A 25,530-nucleotide genomic window follows, 5' to 3' on the forward strand; every position below is an offset into this window, starting at 1 on the left:
AGCCCAGTGGTAAAGTGCCTGCTCAATGCGCAGTTGATCTGGGATTGATCCCTGACGGTGGACCCATTGGGCTATTTCTCATTCCAGCCAGTGCACCACGACTGGTATATCAAAGGCTGTAGTATGTACTACCCTGTCTGTGGGATGGTACATATAAAATATCCCTTGCTGCTAATCGAAAAGAGTAGCCCATGAAGTGGCGACAGCGGGTTTCCTTTCTCAATATCTGTGTGGTCCTTAACCATATGTCTGATGCCATATAACCATAAATAAAATGTGTTGAGTGCATCGTTAAATAAAATATTTCCTTCCTATTTTGAGCAGCATAAATGCAATCGCACCTCTGCACATCCATAAAATGATCTCCGTGTTTGAACGAACCACACTTGCCCTCTTAACTACGATTATAATTATTTTTAAACAGTGCAAGTTTCCTGTCCTCCACTTTTTCAGATGTTTTAATTGTTTCAAAAAAAGTAATTCTGATTCTGCATAGGAAGTTATTAGTCTTCTACTGGTCCAACCAGAGGGGACCATAGGTTTCATCTCCATCCTTCTGTCTGTCAGTCTGTCTGTCCATCCATTCGTCCATCTGTCCCACATACAGTTTTTACAGATTACAGCTTTTAAGTCCCCTACCAGACTGAATCCAACTGGAGGGGATTATAGGTTTCATCTTCATCCTTCTGTGTGTCTATCAATCCATCTTTGACATTGCCAGTGATCTGGGGTAATAAAGATTTAATTTTTTTTACAAAATTAAAGTTTGACTTTCAGAGCAATTTATTAATGTTTTACAGAGTTATGGCCCTTGAACTTAAAAGCTATGAGGGAAAACAATCTGGACTTTTTTTGGCATTGCCTTAAGATATCGAGCTGAAATTTTGAGTGTAGCTTTATCATATTCTGTGACAGATCAAGTTTGACTTTACTGGCAATTTAATAATTTATCACAAAGTTATCGCCATTGAATTTAGGAGATATCAAAATTGGTTGGGCTTGGTAGGGTACATGTACTGTTTTAGCAGTACTGTCAGAATGTTTGTCTTGAAAAGTGCAAGTGCCCCATTCTCCAAAAATTTGAGATGTGCAATTTTTCACTCTTCAGAATGTGTTGATGTTATGTTATGTGTGTGTTTCAGGTATCGTGTGGTCTGAACCACACTCTCTGTGTCTCCACCAACGGTACATCAGTCTGGGTGTTTGTGTTTCAGGTATCATGTGGTCTGAACCACACTCTCTGTGTCTCCACCAACGGTACATCAGTCTGGGTGTTTGTGTTTCAGGTATCGTGTGGTCTGAATCACACACTCTGTGTCTCCACCGATGGTACGTCAGTCTGTGTGTTTGTGTTTCAGGTATCGTGTGGTCTGAATCACACTCTCTGTGTCTCCACCAACGGTACGTCAGTCTGGGTGTTTGTGTTTCAGGTATCGTGTGGTCTGAACCACACTCTCTGTGTCTCCACCGACGGTACGTCTGTCTGGGTGTTTGTGTTTCAGGTATCGTGTGGTCTGAACCACACTCTCTGTGTCTCCACCTATGGTACGTCTGTCTGGGTGTTTGTGTTTCAGGTATCGTGTGGTCTGAACCACACTCTCTGTGTCTCCACCAACGGTACATCAGTCTGGGTGTTTGTGTTTCAGGTATCGTGTGGTCTGAACCACACTCTCTGTGTCTCCACCAACGGTACGTCTGTCTGGGTGTTTGTGTTTCAGGTATCGTGTGGTCTGAACCACACTCTCTGTGTTTCCACCTATGGTACGTCTGTCTGGGTGTTTGTGTTTCAGGTATCGTGTGGTCTGAACCACACTCTCTGTGTCTCCACCAACGGTACATCAGTCTGGGTGTTTGTGTTTCAGGTATCGTGTGGTCTGAATCACACTCTCTGTGTCTCCACCAACGGTACGTCTGTCTGGGTGTTTGTGTTTCAGGTATTGTGTGGTCTGAACCACACTCTCTGTGTCTCCACCGATGGTACGTCTGTCTGGGTGTTTGTGTTTCAGGTATCGTGTGGTCTGAATCACACACTCTGTGTCTCCACCGATGGTACGTCAGTCTGGGTCTTTGTGTTTCAGGTATCGTGTGGTCTGAAGCACACTCTCTGTGTCTCCACCAACGGTACATCAGTCTGGGTGTTTGTGTTTCAGGTATCGTGTGGTCTGAATCACACTCTCTGTGTCTCCACCGATGGTACGTCAGTGTGGGTGTTTGGAGATGGTGAATACGGACAGCTTGGCCTGGGTAACACACTGTCCAAGTCTACGCCGACGAAAATCGAAGCCTTGCAGAGACACGTCATCAAGAAAGTGGCGTGTGCCGCACAGTTCTCCGTGGCCTTAACCAAAGATGGCAGGGTGTTCACTTGGGGTCAAGGTGGGTTGTCATCACAAGCTATTTGTTATCTTAACCTTGAGACTACTGGATTAATTTTTGACAAAAACCACGTTGAGTTTATAATTTTTACTCGCATATATTCACTTAAATGTTTTATAAATACAGAAAATAAAGTTCATATTTGAATTGGTGAGTATTATTTTCGTGTATTTTTCTAATTTTTATGATATTTTAGATCAGTTATTGTTGATTAAAATTAGGCAAAAAATATAAAAAGTCGAGTTTACATACGAGCATTTGTGGCCAGCTGTCCAGTATTTATGTCCATTATTCCCAATAACAGTGGCTTTCAAACCAGAAATGTTTGTAAAAAAAAACGAACTACAATTCATATCCCAATAGATGGTGGTTTTCATTTTATCGATCCCTGAAAATTACCACAACTTGTCGCCATTGTTGTCAAGCAAAAATACTTGCCGAAAGGTATTTTCCATTGAAAAACTTAAATTTAAAGACACAGAAGGCTTTGTCTTTCATTTCCTGTTAATAAATCACTTCTGGTTTTGTGTGCAAAACAGCAGGGAATATGAATTGTGGAATGCACTGTTTACAGTGAACAGTATGTCGACTGGCGTGATGTCAGAAGGTTAAGCAGTGTAGGGGCGGGATTTAGCACTGTGGTAAAATGCTCACTTGTTACGCGATCAGTTTGGGATCGATCCCCATTGGTGGGTCCATTGATCTATTTTGTCATTCCAGCCAGTGCACCATGATTGGTATATCAAAGGCTGTGGGATAGTGCATATACAAATTTCCCTTGCTACTAATGGAAAAATGTAGCGGGTTTCCTCCATAAGACTGTGTCAAAATTACCAAATATTTGACATCCATCGCTGATGGTTAATAAATCAATGTGCTCTAGTGGTGTCATTAAACAAAACAAACTTTAACTTTGAAAAAATTATAATTTCGTCTGAATCAATCCGATGATTTATAATTAAAATCAATGTGCTCTAGTGATAAGTTAAAAACGAAAGAAACAAACCATTTTGGGGGTTTTTTCAGAACGGTTAATAGGACAACCCGAGTCCCAGCACAGGAACCACTTCAAGCCACAAGAGGTCTCCGTGTTGTCCAGCTACTTCATCGAGGACATTACCACAGGGGCAGACAACGCCATCGTCCTCACCTCTTCTGGTGACGTGTGGGTATGGGGGAATAACTCTGACGGACAGCTGGGACTGGGTCACACAACATCTCCAGTGAGGGAGCCGCAGCAGGTGCAATCCCTTCGTGGGAAGAACATACGACAGGTACATTCAGCAGTTTGTGTGTGTGTGTGTGTGTGTATTAGGGCAGGGCTTTATATGAGGATCTAGGAGTGGGACAGTGTGGGATCGATCCCCAGTGGTGGGCCCATTGGCTATTTTTCATTCCAGCCAGTGCACCACAACTGGTATATCAAAGGCTGTGGTATGTGCTATCCTGTCTGTGGGATGGTACATATAAAAGATCCCTTGCTGCATTAAGAAAAATGTAGTGGTTTTCCTCTGATGACTACGAGTCAGAATGACCAAATGTTTGACATCCAATAGCCGATGATTGATTAATCAATGTGCTCTAGTGGTGTCGTTTAACACAACAAACAAACAAACAAAAACGATATGAGGATCTGGCCAGTGCACCAAGACTGGAATATCAAAGGCTACTTTGACCTGTAATGTGTTTTTTAAGACATGATTTCACTGTGAAAGAATTCATCACTGTATGGCTTGTTTTCTGACATGAGTGGGCACACTGGGCTATTTGTCATTAGAACCAGTGCACCACAACTAGGATATCAACGGCTGTGGTATGTGCTATCCTGTCAGTGAGATGGTACATATAACAGATCCCTTGCAATTTAAAGGGACATACCCTAGTTTTTAAACACTAAGACATATTTTTTACTATTGTAGCCATTTTTGGTAACTGAAATCATACTTTACTTAGATTTTATGGTTTAGCTTATCAATTTCCGTACCTTCGAAGTGTTTTTGGTCATCCTGTTGTTTCCAATATCACAAAATACATTAAAACAATAAAATGTAACTAATGTCTGATTACAATTTTAAAAATAATGACTCTAATAGTGAACAATGTGTGATAGTGTAAACAAAACTGGGGTCTGTCACTTTAAAACGTGTTGTTCTTCCCTCTTGGCAAATCGTCCTATCTTTTAACTTTGATATAGCTGTTCACCTCCACATCCCAGTCTTTGTCTCTTTAATAGTGATATCTGCTTGTCTTTTGTGGCCATATGGGCTTAGTCTGACCATACGGCACTCGGATGTTTATACATGTTAACTTTATAGAATGCTTGTTTAGTTATGGGTATTGAACTTAGGGGATACAAAAATTTGATGAGCCTGGTAGAGGACATGTATTACGTTAGTAGTATTCTCGGAATGCTTGTTGACAGAGTTATGGCCCTTGAACTTAGGAGATATAAAAATTTGTTAGACGTAATAGGGGACTATCAATATGTATTGTTTTAGTAGTACTCTCAGAATGCAAGACAGAGTTGTGGCCCTTGAACTTAGGAGATATGAATTTGTTTTAGACCTAATAGGGGACCTAATAGGGGACTATCAACATGTATTGCTTTAGCAGTACTCAGAATGCTTGACAGGGTTATGGCCCTTGAACTTAGGAGATATGAAAATTTGTTAGACGTAATAGGGGACTATCAACATGTATTGCTTTAGTAGTACTCTCAGAATGCTTGACAGAGTTATGGCCCTTGAACTTAGGAGATATGAAAATTTGTTAGACGTAATAGGGGACCTAATAGGGGACTATCAACATGTATTGCTTTAGCAGTACTCAGAATGCTTGACAGGGTTATGGCCCTTGAACATAGGAGATATGAAAATTTGTTAGATGTGATAGGGGACTATCAACATGTATTGCTTTAGTAGTACTCTCAGAATGCTTGATGGCCCTTGAACTTAAGAGATATGAAAATTTGTTAGACGTAATAGGGGACTATCAATATGTATTGCTTTAGTAGGACTCTCAGAATGCTTGTTTTCCTTCTGGGGGTTTTCTTCAGGTATAGATATATATATATATGTATGACCTGACTCCCATTCTCTGAAGTGTGTGGGGTTTTCTAATCTGTTGATTTGTTACATTCAGATATCAGTCGGCCGCTCCCACAGTGCCGCCTGGACTGCTCCCCCGCCAGCCAGACGAAGTCCCGGCACCCCGGCCCCTCTTCAGCTGGGTGTCCCCGAACGTATCCCTCCACAATACGGCGCTCTCAAGGATGTGCAGATTGAAGCCATTCGGGAACGATTCACGGTGCTACATCAGTTCTCGGATCTCGTCTATACGTCGTGGAGGCTCATTAACTTCATGCCAAAACAGGTAGCAGTTTAAGTTTGGAAGGGTGGATCCAAGGGGTGGGTGCTGGGAGTGGGCACTCCCCTCCCTCCCCTTCCCAAGAGGCAGGTTTTAGCTCCATCGGTGATTACTTGAAGTGTTTAGGTCATTGGAATCATTTGGGTTTTATTTCATCCCAACTAGTGCCCCATGACCTTTATATCAAAGCCGGTGATACATGTATGTGTTGTCATGTCTGCAGGGAAAGTGTATATTTTTTTGTTGCTAAAGGAAAAAAATGTAGCAGGTTATCCAATGTTTGACGTTTGACATTCCATACTGCGGTGTTTCCCTCTCTTCCTCCCCCCCCCCCCCCCCCACCTCAAATATTAAACCTCTGTCATGAATACTATACCTTCATAGTAAATAATGATTATTTCATATTCCTATTGTACAAAGATTATTAGTCGCCTACTGGTCCAACCGGAGGGGAATATAGTTTTTATCTCCATCCTTCTGTCTGTCTGTCTGTCCGTCTGTGCATCCATCTGTCTGTCTGTCCATCCTTCTGTCTGTCTGTCTGTCTGTCCGTCCATCTGTCTCACATATTATTTTCTGGATGTTTCATTCCACAATGTCTCAAGATAGTGAGCTGAGGTTTTGTGTCTTAAGTTTATCACGTTCTGTTACAGATAAGTTTATCACGTTCTGTTACAGATAAGTTTATCACGTTCTGTTACCGATAAGTTTATCACGTTATGTTACCGATAAGTTTATCTCGTTCTGTTACAGATAAGTTTATCACGTTCTGTTACCGATAAGTTTATCACGTTCTGTTACCGATAAGTTTATCACGTTCTGTTACAGATAAGTTTATCACGTTCTGTTACAGATAAGTTTATCACGTTCTGTTACCGATAAGTTTATCACGTTCTGTTAGAGATAAGTTTAAATGATTCTGTTACAGATAAGTTTACCACGTTCTGTTACAGATAAGTTTACCACGTTCTGTTACAGATAAGTTTACCACGTTCTGTTACAGATAAGTTTATCATGTTCTGTTACAGATAAGTTTGACCTTCATAGCGATTTACACATTTAGTACAGAGATGTAGCCCTTGAATTTAGGAGATACGAAAATTTGTTGGGCCTGGTAGGGGACATGTACTGTTTTAGCAGTACTCTCAAAATGCCTGTTTGATTAGACATTTAAATGACCTGTGTTTCCAGGGTACGCGAAGTCTGGATACAGTGGATGGGTTAGCTGATGGACGCTTACGACCATTGCTCACGCCAAATGTTTACACTCTGCCCATTGTGAGATCAGTTGGCCGAACCATGACACAAGGGAGCAACTGCCGTCCTCTAATAACTGTTAAACGCTTGGCAACAAGGTAATGGTTCCAGGGATAGTGAATAACAAGTGGCAATAAATAAATTAAAAACATTATGCAAGGAAAGTTATTTTGCCATTTTAATCATTGCCCCATCCATCATCCATTACTGTCTGACTGTCCATTCATCTGTCCATCCATCAATCCAACCAACAAACCAATCATCCATCCATCCATCCACCCAACAACCCTTCCATCCAGCCATCCAGCCATTCATCCATCCATCCATCCATCCATCCATCCTTTATTCATACATGTATCCATTATCTATCTATCTATCTATCAAGTTAACCATCCATCCTTCCATCCATCCATCCATCCGTCCATTCATTCACTATCCATATATCCATCCATGATTGTACTATCCATTCATCCAATAATCCATGCATGCATCCATCCAACCAACCAACCAGCCATCCATTCTTTCATCCATCCTTCCATTCATGCATTATCCATCTAACCATTCATTCATCTATCATCCATTCATTCATCCACCCATCCACCCATCCATTTATTCATCCATCCATCTGTCTACCTATGTATCCACCCATTTTTGTACTGTTTTTAAAATATGCTCTTTACAGACTATTTTGACCTACATGTATAAACACATTTAATATATAATTTAACTGTAAAGAGTCCCCTTGTTTTCTCACAGAGGTAAGAAGTGTGAGCCGGTGTTTGTCCAGATCGCCCACCAGGTGGTCAAACTGCGGCCCGAGGAGCTGCGGTTGCCGGCGCAGGCGTGGAAGGTGAAGCTGATCGGTGAAGGTGCTGACGATGCTGGTGGCGTGTTTGACGACACAATCACGGAGATGTGCATGGTGAGACTTTTTAAAGTGACAGACCCTAGGGTTTTTTATCATTATCATTTTGATAATTAAAATTAGACTTTACTTGATTGTACTTGTTTACTTCTTTAGATCATCCATTTCTGTACATTCAAAGTGTTTCTGGTCATCCAGGGTTCGTGCTTATAAAACTTTATAGTCTAAACTCAAATATCTAATGACGTCACACACATACAGTTTGTATGGTGTTGTTATGGCGTTAAGAGTCTCAGACTCCTTATAAGCACCAGGGCCAGTGTTTGTATACCATGAACTGCTTTCTTTCTCTCTTTTTTGGGGGGTAATGTTAAAAATGTGCATACGTCTCACAAGTAATGGTTATGGGGTTAAGCTTTAGTCTATTAGTGTTATCTTTAAAGGTTTAAAGGGTAGGCCCTATTTCCCCATTTCAACATCAGAGACTATCATTTCACTCTATAGTAATTTTGTCCAGATGTATTACAGGCCCTGTGCTTATAAAACTTTTAGAGTCCAGACTCAGTCTCTAACGACGTCAAACACATACAGTTGGTCTGGTGTTGCCATGACGTTCACGTCTCAAACTCTAATAAGAGTCTCGAGTCTAGACTCTAAAAGTTTTATAAGCACCAGGTCAGGTTTGTAGTTTAACCAAAGTTAGTGTCCATTATCATGGGTTGAAATTAGAGTCTGCGACTATAAAGGCACGGTGTCTGCAGTATTTTTAAACTGGCCTCGTTGTTGCAGTAGTTATGGTATCAGACTTAAGGCTGAGATCCTATACCGATACCCTCTCTCGGCTTCAGTGAGTTTTTAACAGCTCATTGGTAAGCTGTGAGGCCACTTTACCAATTGTTGTCTCACTAACAACTGATCATTAATCCCTGTCCTGGACAGACAGCCAGCCCAGATAGCTGAGGTGTGTGCCCAGGACAGTGTGCTTGAACCTTAATTGGATATCAGCATGAAAAATAAGTTGATAAGATAGCAGTGGAATGTGTCACGGTCAGCTTGCTTGAACCTTAATTGGTTATAAGCATAAAAATCAAGTTTTAAAAATAAATGGTATTTTACATACAGAACCAAATAGACAATGATTTGACTGATTCCCATCCTGCCACATTCATTATACATTAAGCATCAAAACCAGTTTAGCAAGAATTTTGGAGAATTAGTTAAATGCATGGCAAACTCCAGTACTGCCTTAGTTCTTGTAGTAGTTTTTCCATTTTCTCTTCTGTTTTTTTAATAATTGTGTACATGTAATACATAGAAATAGCAATGATGATTTTAGAAACTTAAGTACTGTTAGGACATGAGCTTGTAATGTCGCAATGTGTGGTGCTCTGTTTTACTTGATACAGAACTAGTTTCTTCTTCTTTTTTTTGCAGGAATTAGAGTCTGGTGCAATCCCTCTGCTAATACCAACACCAAATGCACTGAGTGAATCTGGCAATAACCGAGACAGGTTAGTTGTAGTATTGGCAGTTCTGTATGTTTTCATTACTATAAAGTTACGGTTTGTTTTGTTTCACGACACCACTAGAGCACATTGATTTGTTAATCGTCAACTATTGGATGTCAAACGTTTGGTAATTTTCACATATAGTCTTAGAGAGGAAACCTGCTACATTTTTCCATTAGTAGTAATGGATCTTTTATATGCACCATGCCACAGCCTTTGCTATACCCATCATGGTGCACTAGCTGGAAACGAGAAATAGCCCAACAGAGATCGACCCTAAACGACCATGCATCAAGTGAGCACTTTGCCACTGGAGTATGATTCGCTGTCATCACTATAATAGCATAACTATAGGAATTTATTGGCCATATGAAACAACACTATATGACAAGTGCTGTCACATGTCACCAGTGCTCTACCTACGTTGTACATTTCAGATGTATCTTTCATACAAACACATATTTCTGAACACCAAGAAGACCAGGTTTGACTGGTTTGTACTCTTCTTGTTTTTCAGATTTCTTTTGAATCCATCTCTGACATCTGATGATGACTTGGTGCTATTCAAGTTCCTCGGGATTCTGTTTGGTGTGGCCATCCGCACCAAGAAACCGCTTGATCTGCATCTCGCCCCTCTCGTCTGGAAGCTCCTGGTCGGTATACCCCTCAGAGTGGACGACATTGAAGAGGTATTCACTTCCACTCTTGTGTTTTATCATGTTGTAAGTAATTGAACCCAGAGTCTATCCTGGTCGGTATACCCCTCAGAGTGGACGACATTGAAGAGGTATTCACTTCCACTCTTGTGTTTTATCATGTTGTAAGTAATTGAACCCACAGTCTATCCTGGTCGGTATACCCCTCAGAGTGGACGACATTGAAGAGGTATTCACTTCCACTCTTGTGTTTTATCATGTAGTAAGTAATTGAACCCAGAGTCTATCCTGGTCGGTATACCCCTCAGAGTGGACGACATTGAAGAGGTATTCACTTCCACTCTTGTGTTTTATCATGTAGTAAGTAATTGAACCCAGAGTCTATCCTGGTCAGTATACCCCTCAGAGTGGACGACATTGAAGAGGTATTCACTCTTGTGTTTTATCATGTTGTAAGTAATTGAACCCAGAGTCTATCTCAGTCGGTATACCCCTCAGAGTGGACAACATTGAAGAGGTATTCACTTCCACTCAAGAATACAGTCTTAGATTCATGCCTGCCTTTTGTACTGGCAGAGAATTTCTTTTCTAACTGTACAGACTGTAATAGCAAAATCTCTTGACTTAACTACACGCCAGGGAACATTTTGTTCATTATCATGTCATGATTCACTACGCATGTTTTAGAGATCACTACCGGCCTCGTGGTTAAGCCATCGGACTTACGGCCAGTAGGTACAGGGTTCGCAGCCTGGTATACCGGCTCCCACACAGAGCAAGTTTTAACGGCTCAGTGGGTAGGTGTAAGACCACTACACCCTCTCCTCTCTCACCAACCACTGTCCTGGACAGACAGCTCAGATAGCTGAGGTGTGTGTCCAGGACAGTGTGCTTGAACCTTAATTGGATATAAGCACGGAAAATTAAAGAGATCTCTACACAATTCTGTAATGTTAATTACTAGTCACTAACCCACAATTCTGTAATGTTAATTACTAGTCACTAACCCACAATTAAGTAATGTTAATTACTAGTCACTAACCCACAATTCTGTAATGTTAATTACTAGTCACTAACCCACAATTCTGTAATGTTAATTACTAGTCACTAACCAATTTTCAAACTGATAGCAAATGTTGCTAATATCAAAATTTTGAGAGAAAACATTGTTCCCTGCATACTGGTTGTATGGGCAGGATTTTATTAAAGCCAGGGCCATGTTTATAAAACTTTACAATCAAGACTCAAATCTTTAATGACATCACTTGTGTCTTTGTGGCTCAGTTGGTAAGTTTTTTATTTATTCATTTCAACTTATTTTCGTGTGTATATCCAATTAAGGTTCAAGCACACTGTCCTGGGCATACACACCTCAGATATCTGGACTGTCTGTCCAGGACAGAGGGTTAGTTGTTAGTAAGAGAGAAGTCGGTGTATTGGTCTTACACCTACCCATTGAGTGTTTAAAACTTGCTCTGGGTGGGAGCCGGTAGGCGTAGGCGGTTTTGGCCGTAAGGGGTGTTAGGTTTGTCCGGGGGACTGCCGCCGCCCCGCCCCCCCCCCGGAGCCTTCCCTGGTTTCGGCCACACCGAAGTCCCCAATACGATGGGTGCCCCTAAGTAAAACATATTTCCCTGTTAAAAAAACTTTTTTGTGGCTGAAGCCTAACCTCTTAGTCACCTGCCACCCCTATTTTGAGGGCTAATTCATATATTTAAAAAAACATTTTACAATATATTTATATTTAGGACTGTCCGATCTAAATTTGCGTTACAAATTGTTAGTTGTTTGCTGTATATTAAATATTGTTTGGGAAAATAACGCACAAAATTATTTATTGTAAAGTCCTTTTTCCCTGTTTGTTTAAATATCAAAATTGCTCCAGTAATTGTTCTGTCCCAGGTTGGACTACTGGCATCCGGTGGCCGAACCTGGGATAGACATGCTCGAAACCTTCGTGGTATAGGAGCATGTAAATATTTTATTGATTGATTGATTGGGTGGGAGCCGGTATCAGGCTATGAACCGAACACCTACCAGCCTTATGTCCAATGGCTTAACCATGACATCACCAAGGTAAGTGTTCAGATAGTACAACTAAGTAATTTTTATGCATTGCCATGACATTAAATTCTCAACACATCAACTGAAGTCTTCAGTTTAGGCTCTAAACATTTATAAGCATGGAGCCTGAAGTCTAGACCTCAAAGTTTTATTAATTGAACATGGTCAACCCCCAGACCGCTACTGTTTTTGAATGTCAGTAAGTATTGTTTAAAGCAAAGTTTTATTAAAACGGCTCCTCTTCCGATGCCATATAACCATAAATAAAATGTGTTGAGTGCATCGTTAAATAAAACATTTCCTTCCTTCCTTTCCTGTAGTCCCATCATGTTATTTTTATAAGCCAGAACATAAAGATTCATACTGAGTGTATCTTGTTTTGTAGGTGGATCACATCTACATCCAGAGTCTAAAGGGAATACAGGACATTCATGAACAGGGTATCAATGAGACAAACTTCTATGAGGTAAGTGATCCATCCTTTTTTCTTTTTTTCTAAGTCAAGTATATATAAATGGGAAATTGGTCTCAAATCTCTAGTTTATTACTGTAGTTAAAATGAACATTTTCTCCTGTATCAATTTGCAGCAGGACATTAAATTTTATGACAAACAGAATAGATACATAACTTGGAAACTGGGATCAATGACATTTAACCTTCTGACTACTGTATGCGAGATATCTAGCTCGACGTCATGCAAATTGACATACCGGGGTACCCTATACTGTATACAGTGCATTCCCCAATTCATATTTCCTGTCATTTTGCACCCGGCACTCACCAGAAATAATAATAGACCAACAGGAAATGGATTAATTCAGAGTGTGGCATCTTTAATTTTTTGTGTTTCTATGGAAAATACATGTACCTGGGAATTTTGAGTTGAAAAAATGGTTTTCAGCAAGTAATTTCACTTGACAACAATGTCGGCATGCTGATTGTGACAGCAAATTTGATAATAAATTTGACTGTTTTACCAACAAAAATATAACACAATATTGGGATATGAATCGTAGTTCATTTCCACATAAAAATCGGGTAAGAAAAACAGATATTGGGAATAATAGACATAAATACTGGACATCTGGCCACAAATGCCTGTAAGTAAACATGATTTTTTTTAGATGTTTTGCCTAATTTTAATCCACATTAACTATCTAAAATATTATTTTAAAAATTTAAAATCACGAAAATAATACTTAACGATTCAGATATAAACTTTGTTTTATGTCTTTATAAACATTTTAAATGAAAATATGAGAGTAAAAGTTATAAATTTGTACCCCCTCAACGTAGTTTTTGTCAACAATTTATCCAGTAGTGAGAAGGTTAAGCAGGTCATGACAGGTCGTGTCATATTGTGAACACTTGTATTTCAGTACATTCCACTCGATTGTTTTGAGGGTCAGAGTAGTGATGGCCGCCGCGTGCCAGTGGTTCCCGGTGGATACCAGATTCCTCTCCACTTCCACAATCGGTGCGAGTACGCCGAGAAAGTCCTTCAGTATCGACTACACGAGATGGACAAACAGGTGACCAGTAATCGTGTCTTGTAATTACATGAATAGTGGTAAGGCGCTCGCTCGATGCGCGGTCGGTGTGGGATCGATCCCCGTCGGTGGGCCCATTGGACTATTTCTCGTTCCAGCCAGTGCACCACGACTGGATATCAAAGGCTGTGGTATGTGCTATCATGTATGGGATGTGCATATAAAAGATCCCATAATGCTAATCGAAAAGAATATATACTGCATGGCAGTCTACATTCTAATACAATAGTTTTAAAGTAACTGTTACACTTATGCCTAGGCAAATCATGCATCCACCCTTGTATGAGCTACTCTATTTTTTTTCCTTTGTATTAGTGGCAAGTATTTTTACAATAAATATAATAGTGGTCTTTACCAACTGTGCCACATACAGTTCAAAATAATTTTTAAAATATTACACCTCGGTAAATATGAAAGTTCATTCGGTAAATATGAAAGATCATTCTAACCAGTACCATCTAGTTAATTATGTCAGAGTCAGGGGCGGGATATAGCCCAGTGGTAAAGCACTCGCTCGATGCGCGGTCGGTCTGGGATCGATCCCTGTTGGTGGGCCCATTGGACTATTTCTCATTCCAGCCAGTGCACCACGACTGGTATATCAAAGGCCGTGGTATGTACTATCCTGTCTGGGATGGTGCATATAAAAGATCCCTTGCTGCTAATCGAAAAGAGTAGCCCATGAAGTGGCGACAGCGGGTTTCCTCTCTCAATATCTGTGTGGTCCTTAACCATATGTCTGACGGCATATAACTGTAAACAAAGTGTGTTGAGTGTGTTGTTAAATAAAACTTTTTTTTTTTTTTTTATGTCAGTCAAGTGAATAGTGTATGAGTTTTAATGTTGATGTGCTGTTATTTGCAGGCGGCCGTGATCCGTGAAGGGATGTCGTGGATAATACCGGTTCCTCTGTTATCGCTGCTCACTGGAGACACGCTGGAACAGTTTGTGTGTGGCACGTCCGAGGTTTCCATCGACATCTTCAAGAAGGTTGTCAGGTACGTAGATCACAGAATGCACACAGTCACACCCTATTACGCTTAAATCAATTTAAAAAATATATATATATTTTTTTTATTTTTTTTTATTAAAAAACACAAATTGCTTGTTTAGTATTGCATGTTGAAAAATTATAGGATAGGTAGGTAAGAAAACACATTTTATTTTCTAGTCAGCAAAATATTTTATTAAGATATTTTGACATACCTTCAGCCATGTTTGGAGACAAGATTTTTTTAAGTGTTTGATAAAATACTTGTACCACCATCGAAACACAAATTCTGAAATACATTTTTATTCCAGTGATCGTCTTCAAGTAGATTATTAATAATCATAAATAGTTGGGTATAACTGAAATTAGGATGTGTCTTTTTTATGTTTTGTGATTTTACTAGAAATAAAACATACAGCAATTGTTCTGTTTTTAGATACCGAGGTATTGAAGAAAATCACACAGTGGTGAAGTGGTTCTGGGCGGTGCTGGAATCATTCACTAACGAGGAACGTATTCAGTTCCTACGCTTCATCTCCGGTAGAACCAGACTTCCCACCAGCCCATCCGATATGACACAGCGATTCCAAATCATGACCTCAGACCGGGTGCGTTAATGGGTGTAATTTTTAAAGTTATTCTGACTTTACTGTCACATTTACCATATGACAGATATCCAATGGTCTATATTTCAAAATGTGCCGAAGAGATAAAATTTCAATTATTTTTGTTTTTTATTTAATTATGTTTTTTTTACATCACTGCCCCCTTTCCTTCTCTCATTTGAATTCTTTCTCATTTCTTCTCGATCTGGCAGCTATCTCTTTTTATTTATTTTTTGCTACATTTTCAAATAATATTATGTTATAGAAGATATTCACTGCCGTATAGCAATAGGTAAGTTTATTTCTCCACAGACCGGGCAGCACATACCACATCCATTAATATATCAGTCATGGAGCACTAGTACACACCCATAGCTATTTGAGAAAAGTGTGCTGCTACATGTATATCTGTTGATTGCAGTGAGGTCTATACTGTTAACAGGGAGTTTTGTATCTTTGAAATTGTGGGACCATTTAAGAAAGACAGCATCTACTTACTGCACTGATGTACATACCGGTAACAGGTTGTTCGTTATCTTTGAAAGTTGATTTAATCCATCGGACTACAGGCTGGTAGGTACATGGTTCGCATTCTGGTACCGGCTCCAACCCAGAGCATGTTCTTAAGGGTGTATACTACCAAATCAAATCCCATAGACAACAATAGTAACATATGTGGCTAAAACTCCTACCTGCAGCATATCAATCGACATAAACGCCACAGATATAAATACTACCACCCCTCACCCTTAAAGTGAATCAGAAAAAAATGGGGTCAAGCTGCTCATTTCTGAGATGACGGGTAGCATCTATGATTACCCTAGTTCTGCATAAATTTCGAGTACCTTTTTTTTTGACGTTTTAAGCACAAGGCTACTTGACACAGTGGTACTAGATGAAATAAAATTGCATACATTTTTTGCCCAGATGAAACTATTTTTACAACCAACACACTCACATTTATCACCAATCACAGGACTTGTGTTCACTTCTCTATCAAAAGTTGGGTGCACCTCGAACTTTGACCCAGCCAGAAGTTATTTGGTTTAGTACTACCTATATTAGTAAATATTAGCAGTTTAGCAGATACATTTGGTTCTGCTCGGTTCTAGTCCGATTTAAAGTTGCAACATCAAAGATGTAATATTTTTTATATTCTACCTTCATAACTGTATATTATATTTTTGTATTCACCACAGGGAATGAACAGCCTGCCCACCTCCCAGACGTGTTTCTTCCAGCTGCGTCTTCCCGCCTACAGCAGCCAGGAGTTGCTGGCCGAGAAACTGAGGTACGCCATAAACAACTGCCGCTCCATTGACATGGATAACTACATGCTGGCGAGGAATGCCGACATGGCCATGGACACCGATGATGACACGTAGTGCGAGCAGATCTCCACCCAGTCCGTTTGTTGACGGAACTAGTGGTTTATCACTGAAACGGAAAATTACAACATCGTGTGGATGCTGTTTGCTTCACAATAATGTTTACAATGTAATTGCTGCCGAATTACAAGTCCATTTGTTTACAAGATGGTGTCAGTGACTGTTTGCTTTACCAGTTTCAATGTTTTCCAGTCCATGAATGTCACGATGCAATCTTTTTGACTTATTTGCAAGTCGGTTTTCAGTCTGTATTAATCTTCCACCTTATCTGTAGGATTCCCAATTGGAGTTAGTGCTACGTAGTAGTTATTCCACTATCAAACACATGTTTGTTACCATCTTGCTGGTCCAGGAATTACCATAAATCACAAGAGTCTTTAAAATTGATGGTTCATGTAAATATGTTGAAAGTTCCTGTTGGAATCATATTTATTAAACTGCAAGTTTACTGGTGCAAAATGTTCAAAATCGGAGTTACGTTTTGATAAGTATGTTCTATGAAATGCATGTTAACTCTCTGCCATGCAAGTTATTGTGACATTTATTTCAAAAGATTTAGTTTTTATATGCAGTATAACATTATCCATTCTTGTTCTCTAGTTTTTGTTGGTCTTAATTTTATTTATAGCTTTTTTTTTCTTTTTTTTTCAAGGGGGTTGAGGGTTTTGTTCCCCTAAGTGTTAATTATCACATGGTCTTAAAACTGATTGGGTCATATGCTAATATATACCATCAAAATATGTCATTTCTTTTTTCTACTTTTGTTTTCATTTCCTTTAAAATGTTTAGTTGCTGTTATACAGTGTATTTTTATCGTTAAGTTACCAGTTACCGGAATACTACACCTTAAAATGGTATTTATTATACCAGAACTAATGGAACTGTGTTTTGTATGTTATACTTATAGTATTCTATTTATTTACAGCTAACACAGTAACAAAACAAATGGAATGGCATCAATTCAGTGGTAGAACACTTGACAGATTATCTGCCTCTTCCAGTCAGTAATCTACTACTGGTTATATATTTATAAGTTTGTGGCATGTCTGTAAAAAAAACAAAATGCAAATAAAAGATATCCCACTACTAACTGAAAGGAGTAGTGTATGTGACATGATGTTTCTTCTCTAGTATTCTTGACGAGGTGCAACACCATTTGTTGAACACCTAATAGCAACTAATTATCCAGTATTGTAGGCTGGCATCAAACACTATGATACTTTCTTCCTGCAAATATACAATGGGAAAAGTCGTGAAAGTTGGGATGCTTTTTAAAACTATTACTAAATGTTTACATTACAAGGGACAATGTTTGGGAATGAGAAGAGCGGAGTGGATAATTTTACCATGCTCATATACCAGGAAGGTTTCGACCATGTCTGTCCCGGGTCCCATCTCTGGATAGCCAGGGGCCGTGACCCGGGACAGATTGGGAATGAGAAGAGCGGAGTGGATAATTGTACCATGCTCATATACCAGGGAGGTTTCGACCATGTCTGTCCCGGGTCCCATCTCTGGATAGCCAGGGGCCGTGACCCGGGACAGATTGGGAATGAGAAGGATCTCGCGATCATGTTGGATGTGTATGTGTTTTCAGCAGGGGAGATAACTGTTAAAGGTCGGAGATACGCTATGTTCTTACAGTATTAGAATTGTTGAGCTAGTTGAATGTTATACACTGTAACACTGTGTGTCATTGTGCCTCTAGTTTGGTATCTCAGTCAGCTTGCCAACATGCTATACTTATGTATAGTATTTTTAACCTGCCCATTTCTTTGTGAAATTAATTTTTAAACATTAAATCGTCTTTAATGTGATGCCTTTCAGTATAAGCATTTGTGATAATGTTTCCAATAGCTTGTCATGGAACCTAGGAATGCTCTTTTATTTTATTTTATTTTATTTTATTTTATTTTTTGTTATGGCAAAAGAGAAAAACAGAAGAAAAGAAATGCTTTTATGTTCCCATTTGACTGTTTTGAAATGATGTGTAATTTTAAGTCGGTCAATAGTTGTTTTGAGTGTTGTGTGCATGTTTATATTTATATACATAATTGAGTTTGTGTTTTTCTGTTAGTCAAAGAAATCAAACAGGTTATAACTTGCCTTAATGAGCCACTATCCAGAATTAGTATTTAGCTTTACAGTAATGTTTTGTGTTGTTTTGTCTTCTTTCTTTCTTTCTTTTTCTTTTTTTTCTTTTTGTTGTTTTATATGTTTTTGACAGTTTTGAACTCCTATGTTACAGGAATGTTCTGTGCTGATATGTTTTTATCTCATAAGAATTGTATTGGGAAAAAAACAATCTCAGTATCTTAAAAGTAAAATCTAACATACATTCTGTGTTGGCCTAGCATGACTTTACTAAAATTATAAGAAATATGGAGAGTTACTCATTTTGATAACATGTTTTTTTAAGCTTGGCAAAATGGCAGTTTGTTTGATTCACTAAATGTGTTGGTAACAAAAAGAGTGCAATGTATAAATGTTAACTGTTTGTGTGTGAATACTTAAGTTGGTTATTAAATGTTGTAAGTATTTAACAAATCTCTGTGTACATGGTCATTAAATTAATGATTAAAAGTTATTTTTGGTTCAACCATTGTTTGCTTCGTTTTTCAATGGCAAATGCAGTAAGATTATTACTCAGGGCCGTAGCTGCCCCCCCCCCCCCCCCCCAAAAAAAAGAAGAACAAAAAGACACAAAAAACAACAAAACAAAACAAAACAAAAACCTAACAAACAATCTGGTAAAAATAATTGAAACTTAAAGAAAATCCTCTTATACTGTTTGAGGAGTTTTAGGTACATGCAGAATTCATCTGCCCTACCCCCCCCCCCCCACCCCCCCCCACCCCCAAATATTTTAATTAAAAAACCCAAAAACAATTTTAAAATCCTAGCTACAGCCCTGTTACTGAGTGGATAATTAGTAAGTATATCATTGTTTAAAGTTATCTTTCAGCTATTCTTATTTAATATTATTATTTATATAACTTATACATGTTTTACAGAGGGGGAGTTTCACGGGCTGAACCTCACTTTGATGAAAGCAAATTTTCTTTCTGGGTGAGCATAACCTGAACCCCGAAAAAACTTCACTCACCATAGTCGAAACCTTCCTGCACATGTGCCCCTGTTACCAGTGGTTTTTATTTTAGCCAATGTAGCACAAAATTCATAGTTGTCGAAGAAATATATATGTAATTTGTAGAAGAAGGAAGGAAATGTTTTATTTAATGACACGCTCAACACATTTTATTTATGGTTATATGGCATCTGACATATGGTTAAGGACCACACTGATATTGAGAGTGGAAATCTGCTGCCGCCACTTCATTAGCTACTCTTTTCAATTAGCAGCAATTAAGGGCTCTTTTATATGCACATCTCATAGACAGCATAGCACATATTACAACTAGGGTCTACATGAGTCAAAAATACTGGACTCTAGTACTCAAGGGTCAAACTCGAGCCTGACCTGAGTACCCGACACACTAGATGATAATGAGACTAAGGAATAAAGTAAAATAGCATTATGTATCTTAATTCCAGCGCTGAACATGGATGCCAAATGATGCCATTGTATTGCATTCCACACATTTGACTTTTGTTTTCACTTCATGTTTCATAGCCCTATAATGTAACTGGTGGCAAGCATATAGCAAAATGACATGAAAAAATATAATTAAATGAGAGTGGTCTTCATTGCACGGGTACTCGAGTTCTGTGAACGAAGTCGTCTTGCTAGACTCTGCCCGTGCCCGAGTACTCGTGGAGACCCTAACCACAACCTTTGATATACCAGTCGTGGTGCACTGGCTGGATAGCACATACCACAACCTTTGATGTACCAGTCGTGGTGCACTGGCTGGATAGCACATACCACAACCTTTGATGTACCAGTCGTGGTGCACTGGCTGGATAGCACATACCACAACCTTTGATGTACCAGTCGTGGTGCACTGGCTGGATAGCACATACCACAACCTTTGATGTACCAGTCGTGGTGCACTGGCTGGATAGCACATACCACAACCTTTGATGTACCAGTCGTGGTGCACTGGCTGGATAGCACATACCACAACCTTTGATGTACCAGTCGTGGTGCACTGGCTGGATAGCACATACCACAACCTTTGATGTACCAGTCGTGGTGCACTGGCTGGATAGCACATACCACAACCTTTGATGTACCAGTCGTGGTGCACTGGCTGGAGCAAGAAATAGCCCAATGGGCTCACCAACAGGGATTGATCACAAACCAACCACGCATCAAGCGAGCGCTTTACCGCTGGGCTACGTCTCGTCCCTTGTAGAAAAAATAAAGCTTGGTTGTAGAAGGATCAATCACCCTCAGTAGATCTGTCATGATTTTCCTTCTACCAAACCAGGATTGTGTGTGGGGGTGGGTTTGGCATCAACCCTCCCCCCCCCCCCCCCCCCTCCACCCATGGCTCAAAGAAAATGTTCTTAAGTATTTTCCAGGGCAGCATAATCCAACCCCCGGGCCACCCCCAAACATTTTGCTCACTACAGTCCAGAACACCCCACCCACCCCGCTCAACTTCTTGCATGCATGCCTGCAACCTGTGTCCCAAAACTGATATATCAAAAGCTGCAGTATGTGCTGTTTGTTTTTATTGTAGGTATGTGCATGTCGAGGATACAACCAGCGAAAATAAGGGTAATTCTTCTATTGCACTGTTTTCCCTACTAATTGTTTTGAGAGTGCTACAAAACTATATAATTTTAAAATATAAATAAAATTGCTTTATTTTCAATTTTTTTTTTTACAGCAGATGTGAATCTAAGTGTTAAAATGACCATATAACACACACCTAAATGTACTGAGGTATATTGTGCTTCTCCGTTTGGCAAGTTCATTGTGGTGGAATATTTGTAACCTGACCTTGATCTCAACTTCTTTTAACTAAAGTCACTAGACCATGACCTGTTTCTTTATGCTAAGTTGACCCACTGTCACCCATTTTGAGCTAAACAGAAAAACTTAATATACAGAAAATGTGGGCATGCGTGGTACTATAAATTGCTTCTAGAAAAATTCCATGAAAAGGTCAACCTAATGAATTTATAAATATTATGTTTGACCTTAGATAATTGACATTGGATTAAATATAACGTGGGCATGAACCACCCATTGTCTACCTCCGATTTAGAATAGTTAGTAAATAATGTCAGGGGCATAGATTGGGGGGGGGGGGGTGTCTGTCACCCCACCCCACTAAGGTCAATATATATATATATATATATATATATATTTTTTTTTTTTTTTTTTTTTTTTTTATTATTATTTTTTTTTTTTTTTTTACAATGCAACATTTGATTATTCTTATAAAATGTGGACAAAAAGGGTTCGCATTGGACCTTCAGTGCACATCCCCCCCCCCCCCCCCCCCCCCAACACACACGTACACCTCCGGTCTAGACCAAGCTACGCACCTGAATGTTAAAGGGTTTTTTTGTTTAATGACACCACTGGAGCACATCGATTAATTAATCATAGGCTATTGGATGTCAAACATTTGGTAATTCTGACTCATAGTCATCAGTGGAAACCCACTACATTTTTCCTAATGCAGAAAGGGATCTTTTATATGCACTTTCCCACAGACAGGAAAGCACATACCACGGCCTTTATCCAGTTGTGGGGCGCTGGTTGTAACGAGTAAAAACTAATCAGTTGAATGGATCCACCGCCCTGGTTCAGTCCTACGACGCAAGCACCTCAAGCGAGCACTCGACCGACTGAGGTAAATCCCGCCCCCTCACCTGAATGTACATGTAGACATGCCCCCCCCCCCCCCCCCATCTCACCTAGATCATTTCTTTTCTCACCACCTTTTATATTTTCTCCAAATAACACAACTCTTATAGTGTGACCCCCGTTTAAAAGGTTAACTTTATCATAAAGAAAAGTTAAAATCATACCGAAAATGTATTACCAAGTTGTAGTTAAATATCGGAAAATTACATTACGTATGTTTTCATTTCCAATAATAAAGGCTATTTAAATTTTATTTTTAAAAAATATTGAAAATCCTGCATTACAATAGCTTTTTAGTTAAAAGGAAAATACATAGTGATTACAAAACATTCAGGGTAGTAAGCCGATCACCACAATGTTCTTTAAAAAGTGGTGGGATTTTTTCCATACACTAGTGGGTCTTTCTACAGAAAGAGTCACTTTTCAAAATACAAATTCAAGATAAAACAATTAAAAGATATAAATATTTTTTGTTAACTTGTGGAAACTAGTTGAATAAAGAAACATAAAATTATATCTGGCCACGCAGAACTGTACTCGGTCTGCACGTAGGCCTACAGACACGTGTTACTCTATGAACAAGTTCATTATGTCATTGGTGCTACCGGACAAGTGGGGTAGTTCAGCAGTGTGGTCCAATTGGTTTATAGTGATCAAGAGCACATGGATGTGTTATTCGGGTGTCCCTAATAACATATATGGAATAACTTTAACATTAAAAACTATCCAAGGTGTAATTGTGCATTTCCATACGGATATTCTGTATGTGACTTAAATTATACACTGTGGCAGTTTTAATTATTTAAAAATATGGAGTCCTTCAAAATAAATTTCACCAAAGTCATAAAGGTAGAATGTATGCTTTCCTAAATAAACAATTTAAATTTCAAAAATAAAGTTTCTGGAGCAATGACAGCTAAAATATTCTTGCGTAACACCAATGACAAAACAAGTAACAGCAATGACGTGTAACACCAATGACATTCAAGACTATCCTGGAAATATTATTATTATTGAGACTACCACTACACTACTTGTTAGCAAAATTATGTAGGCTAATTAATATTTCCTTAAATGGGTTTTTTTCTGTGCTTTTTTTTCTTCTTTAGCCTACAACTATTAAAGGCCTATTAGAATAATTGTGTGTTTCTGTATTGATGTCAGACGGTTTAAAAAATATACTAAATTAAGATACAGAATTTTAATTTTGTTTAAATATTAAATTAAAGATTCATTCATTTATGTAGTTATTTTTATGTTTATATTAAGGCTCAAAATCTATTTTATTGTATAGTCCTACTTGTATTCCCAATAACGAGTAAAATGTAGGCCTACTCCTACTTTTACGCAAGCGCTGCAAAACTATGTTAAATGTTCCAAATATTTTCAGAAAACGAGGACGCCTTATAAATACGTGATGTCATTCTAATGTTTTCAGTACATACACTATACAGAAAATCAAACAAATTATGTCACTATTCAAGAAATAAATCATACGAACTGCGTCATTATTCAAACGAGTTAACTCTTTCCTTTTAACTAAAAAGCTATTGTAATGCAGGATTTTCAATATTTTTTAAAAATAAAATTTAAATAGCCTTTATTATTGGAAATGAAAACATACGTAATGTAATTTTCCGATATTTGACTACAACTTGGTAATACATTTTCGGTATGATTTTAACTTTTCTTTATGATAAAGTTAACCTTTTAAACAGGAAAGGTTACTATAGTTTCTAACTGCGTTTAGCTTTTGGAAAAATAACATTTTCGCGCATGGGCGGTTGACATTTTCAATTTTTAAAAATAACTATGATAAAATATATATTTCTGAACTATGCACAATGGACGAACACTTTTTTTTTTTTTTTTTTTTTAAAGGAAAAAATCAGTTTATCCAGCGTTCCGGTCCGGTCCGCGTTTTACCAACGGTTCCACAGTGAACGCCTTTTTTTCATACTATGAAATTTACTACATGCTATTTATTTCTGAGCCGATTGTTTTATAAATTGAACACAGAAATAGTAATTTTTTTATTATTATTTCCAAAAAACCTTTACGTCTTCTTATGTCAAACCAAACTGGAATTATTAAAAAACCCACAAAAAAACAACAACTTAAATTGCAGAAGGATGGGACGGACTAGGCCTATATAGGCCTATAGTAGCCGAAGCTTAATGGTTTTAGGGGTTTGTAAAGTTTTGTATTTGGATACTTATTTGTCTGAACTTTATTGTTAATGGAAATCTTCACTAACTGAAGAAAAACCTCACAAATGAACGACAAACAGACAACAAATCGGATGTTAATTGCGCGAACCAAACATAACGCAGTTAGGGACGTTGAAGATATACTCTACATTCCAGCAAAATATTTATTTTACCCAAAGTGCCATTATGCAACTATGATGCTGCACAAGTCCATTTAATTTTCAAATAATCTTCAAAAATATGCAAAGCGAGGAAAACGGCATCTTATTCAAACTCATTGTCATTGGTGTTAGGCCTACTCAGTACCTGGTAACACCAATGATAGGTAGCCTAACATCAATGACAAATACGTGCATAATTAATTCATGTTCTCTAAAAAAACAGTTGAGAAAACTGAAAAAGTGCATGTTGTAGCAGACATATGATGTCTACAATAACATACAAAAAGTTTCTTAAAATTATTAACCATTACATAAATACGATCGTAACACCAATGACAGTGAATTAAACCAACTTTTATATTTTGACAACATATTCATGACATTTAAAAAAAACCTTATTCACAACTGTTCATATGTCTGATGTTTTAGACAAATAAGTTCGATGGCCAATTTATCTACCGGTGGAATGTTTCATCCAGAGAGCATTTAGTTTCTTTTGTTTTCTCATAAATATATACAATAACACCAATGACATTAAACTCCAAGGACAAGCTTATATTGCCTACCATCTTTTAAAGACGGATGTCACGGGTCGGTATCCCAAAAGAAACAAGATGACAACTCAGGAATCATTCATACACATTTATTTACATAACACTTCCCTCCCAACCAATACATATTGCACTATCACGCATGTAACACATATCACATGTAAATTACACTATGAATCAACATTAAATAGAG

General features: G+C 38.5%; 1 protein-coding gene across 2 annotated transcripts in view; it reads left to right on the top strand.

The window, feature by feature from the left end:
- The window catches only part of LOC121387076 (probable E3 ubiquitin-protein ligase HERC1), a 130,504-nt gene extending 111,278 nt beyond the window's left edge, over nt 1–19,226 (top strand). For both annotated transcript variants that reach the window (XM_041518088.1, XM_041518098.1), the window contains exons 68-79: nt 2,151–2,376; nt 3,403–3,650; nt 5,518–5,748; nt 6,934–7,097; nt 7,756–7,921; nt 9,299–9,375; nt 9,890–10,061; nt 12,478–12,558; nt 13,473–13,625; nt 14,508–14,641; nt 15,071–15,242; nt 16,439–19,226. In XM_041518088.1, coding sequence (XP_041374022.1) covers nt 2,151–2,376; nt 3,403–3,650; nt 5,518–5,748; nt 6,934–7,097; nt 7,756–7,921; nt 9,299–9,375; nt 9,890–10,061; nt 12,478–12,558; nt 13,473–13,625; nt 14,508–14,641; nt 15,071–15,242; nt 16,439–16,624 — 2,010 coding nt within the window. In that variant the 3' untranslated portion in view covers nt 16,625–19,226. The remainder of the gene's footprint in view (nt 1–2,150; nt 2,377–3,402; nt 3,651–5,517; nt 5,749–6,933; nt 7,098–7,755; nt 7,922–9,298; nt 9,376–9,889; nt 10,062–12,477; nt 12,559–13,472; nt 13,626–14,507; nt 14,642–15,070; nt 15,243–16,438) is intronic.
- Nucleotides 19,227–25,530: the final 6,304 nt, after the last annotated feature.

Source organism: Gigantopelta aegis, chromosome 2, assembly GCF_016097555.1.
Source record: "Gigantopelta aegis isolate Gae_Host chromosome 2, Gae_host_genome, whole genome shotgun sequence".
Lineage (NCBI taxonomy): Eukaryota > Metazoa > Mollusca > Gastropoda > Neomphalida > Peltospiridae > Gigantopelta > Gigantopelta aegis.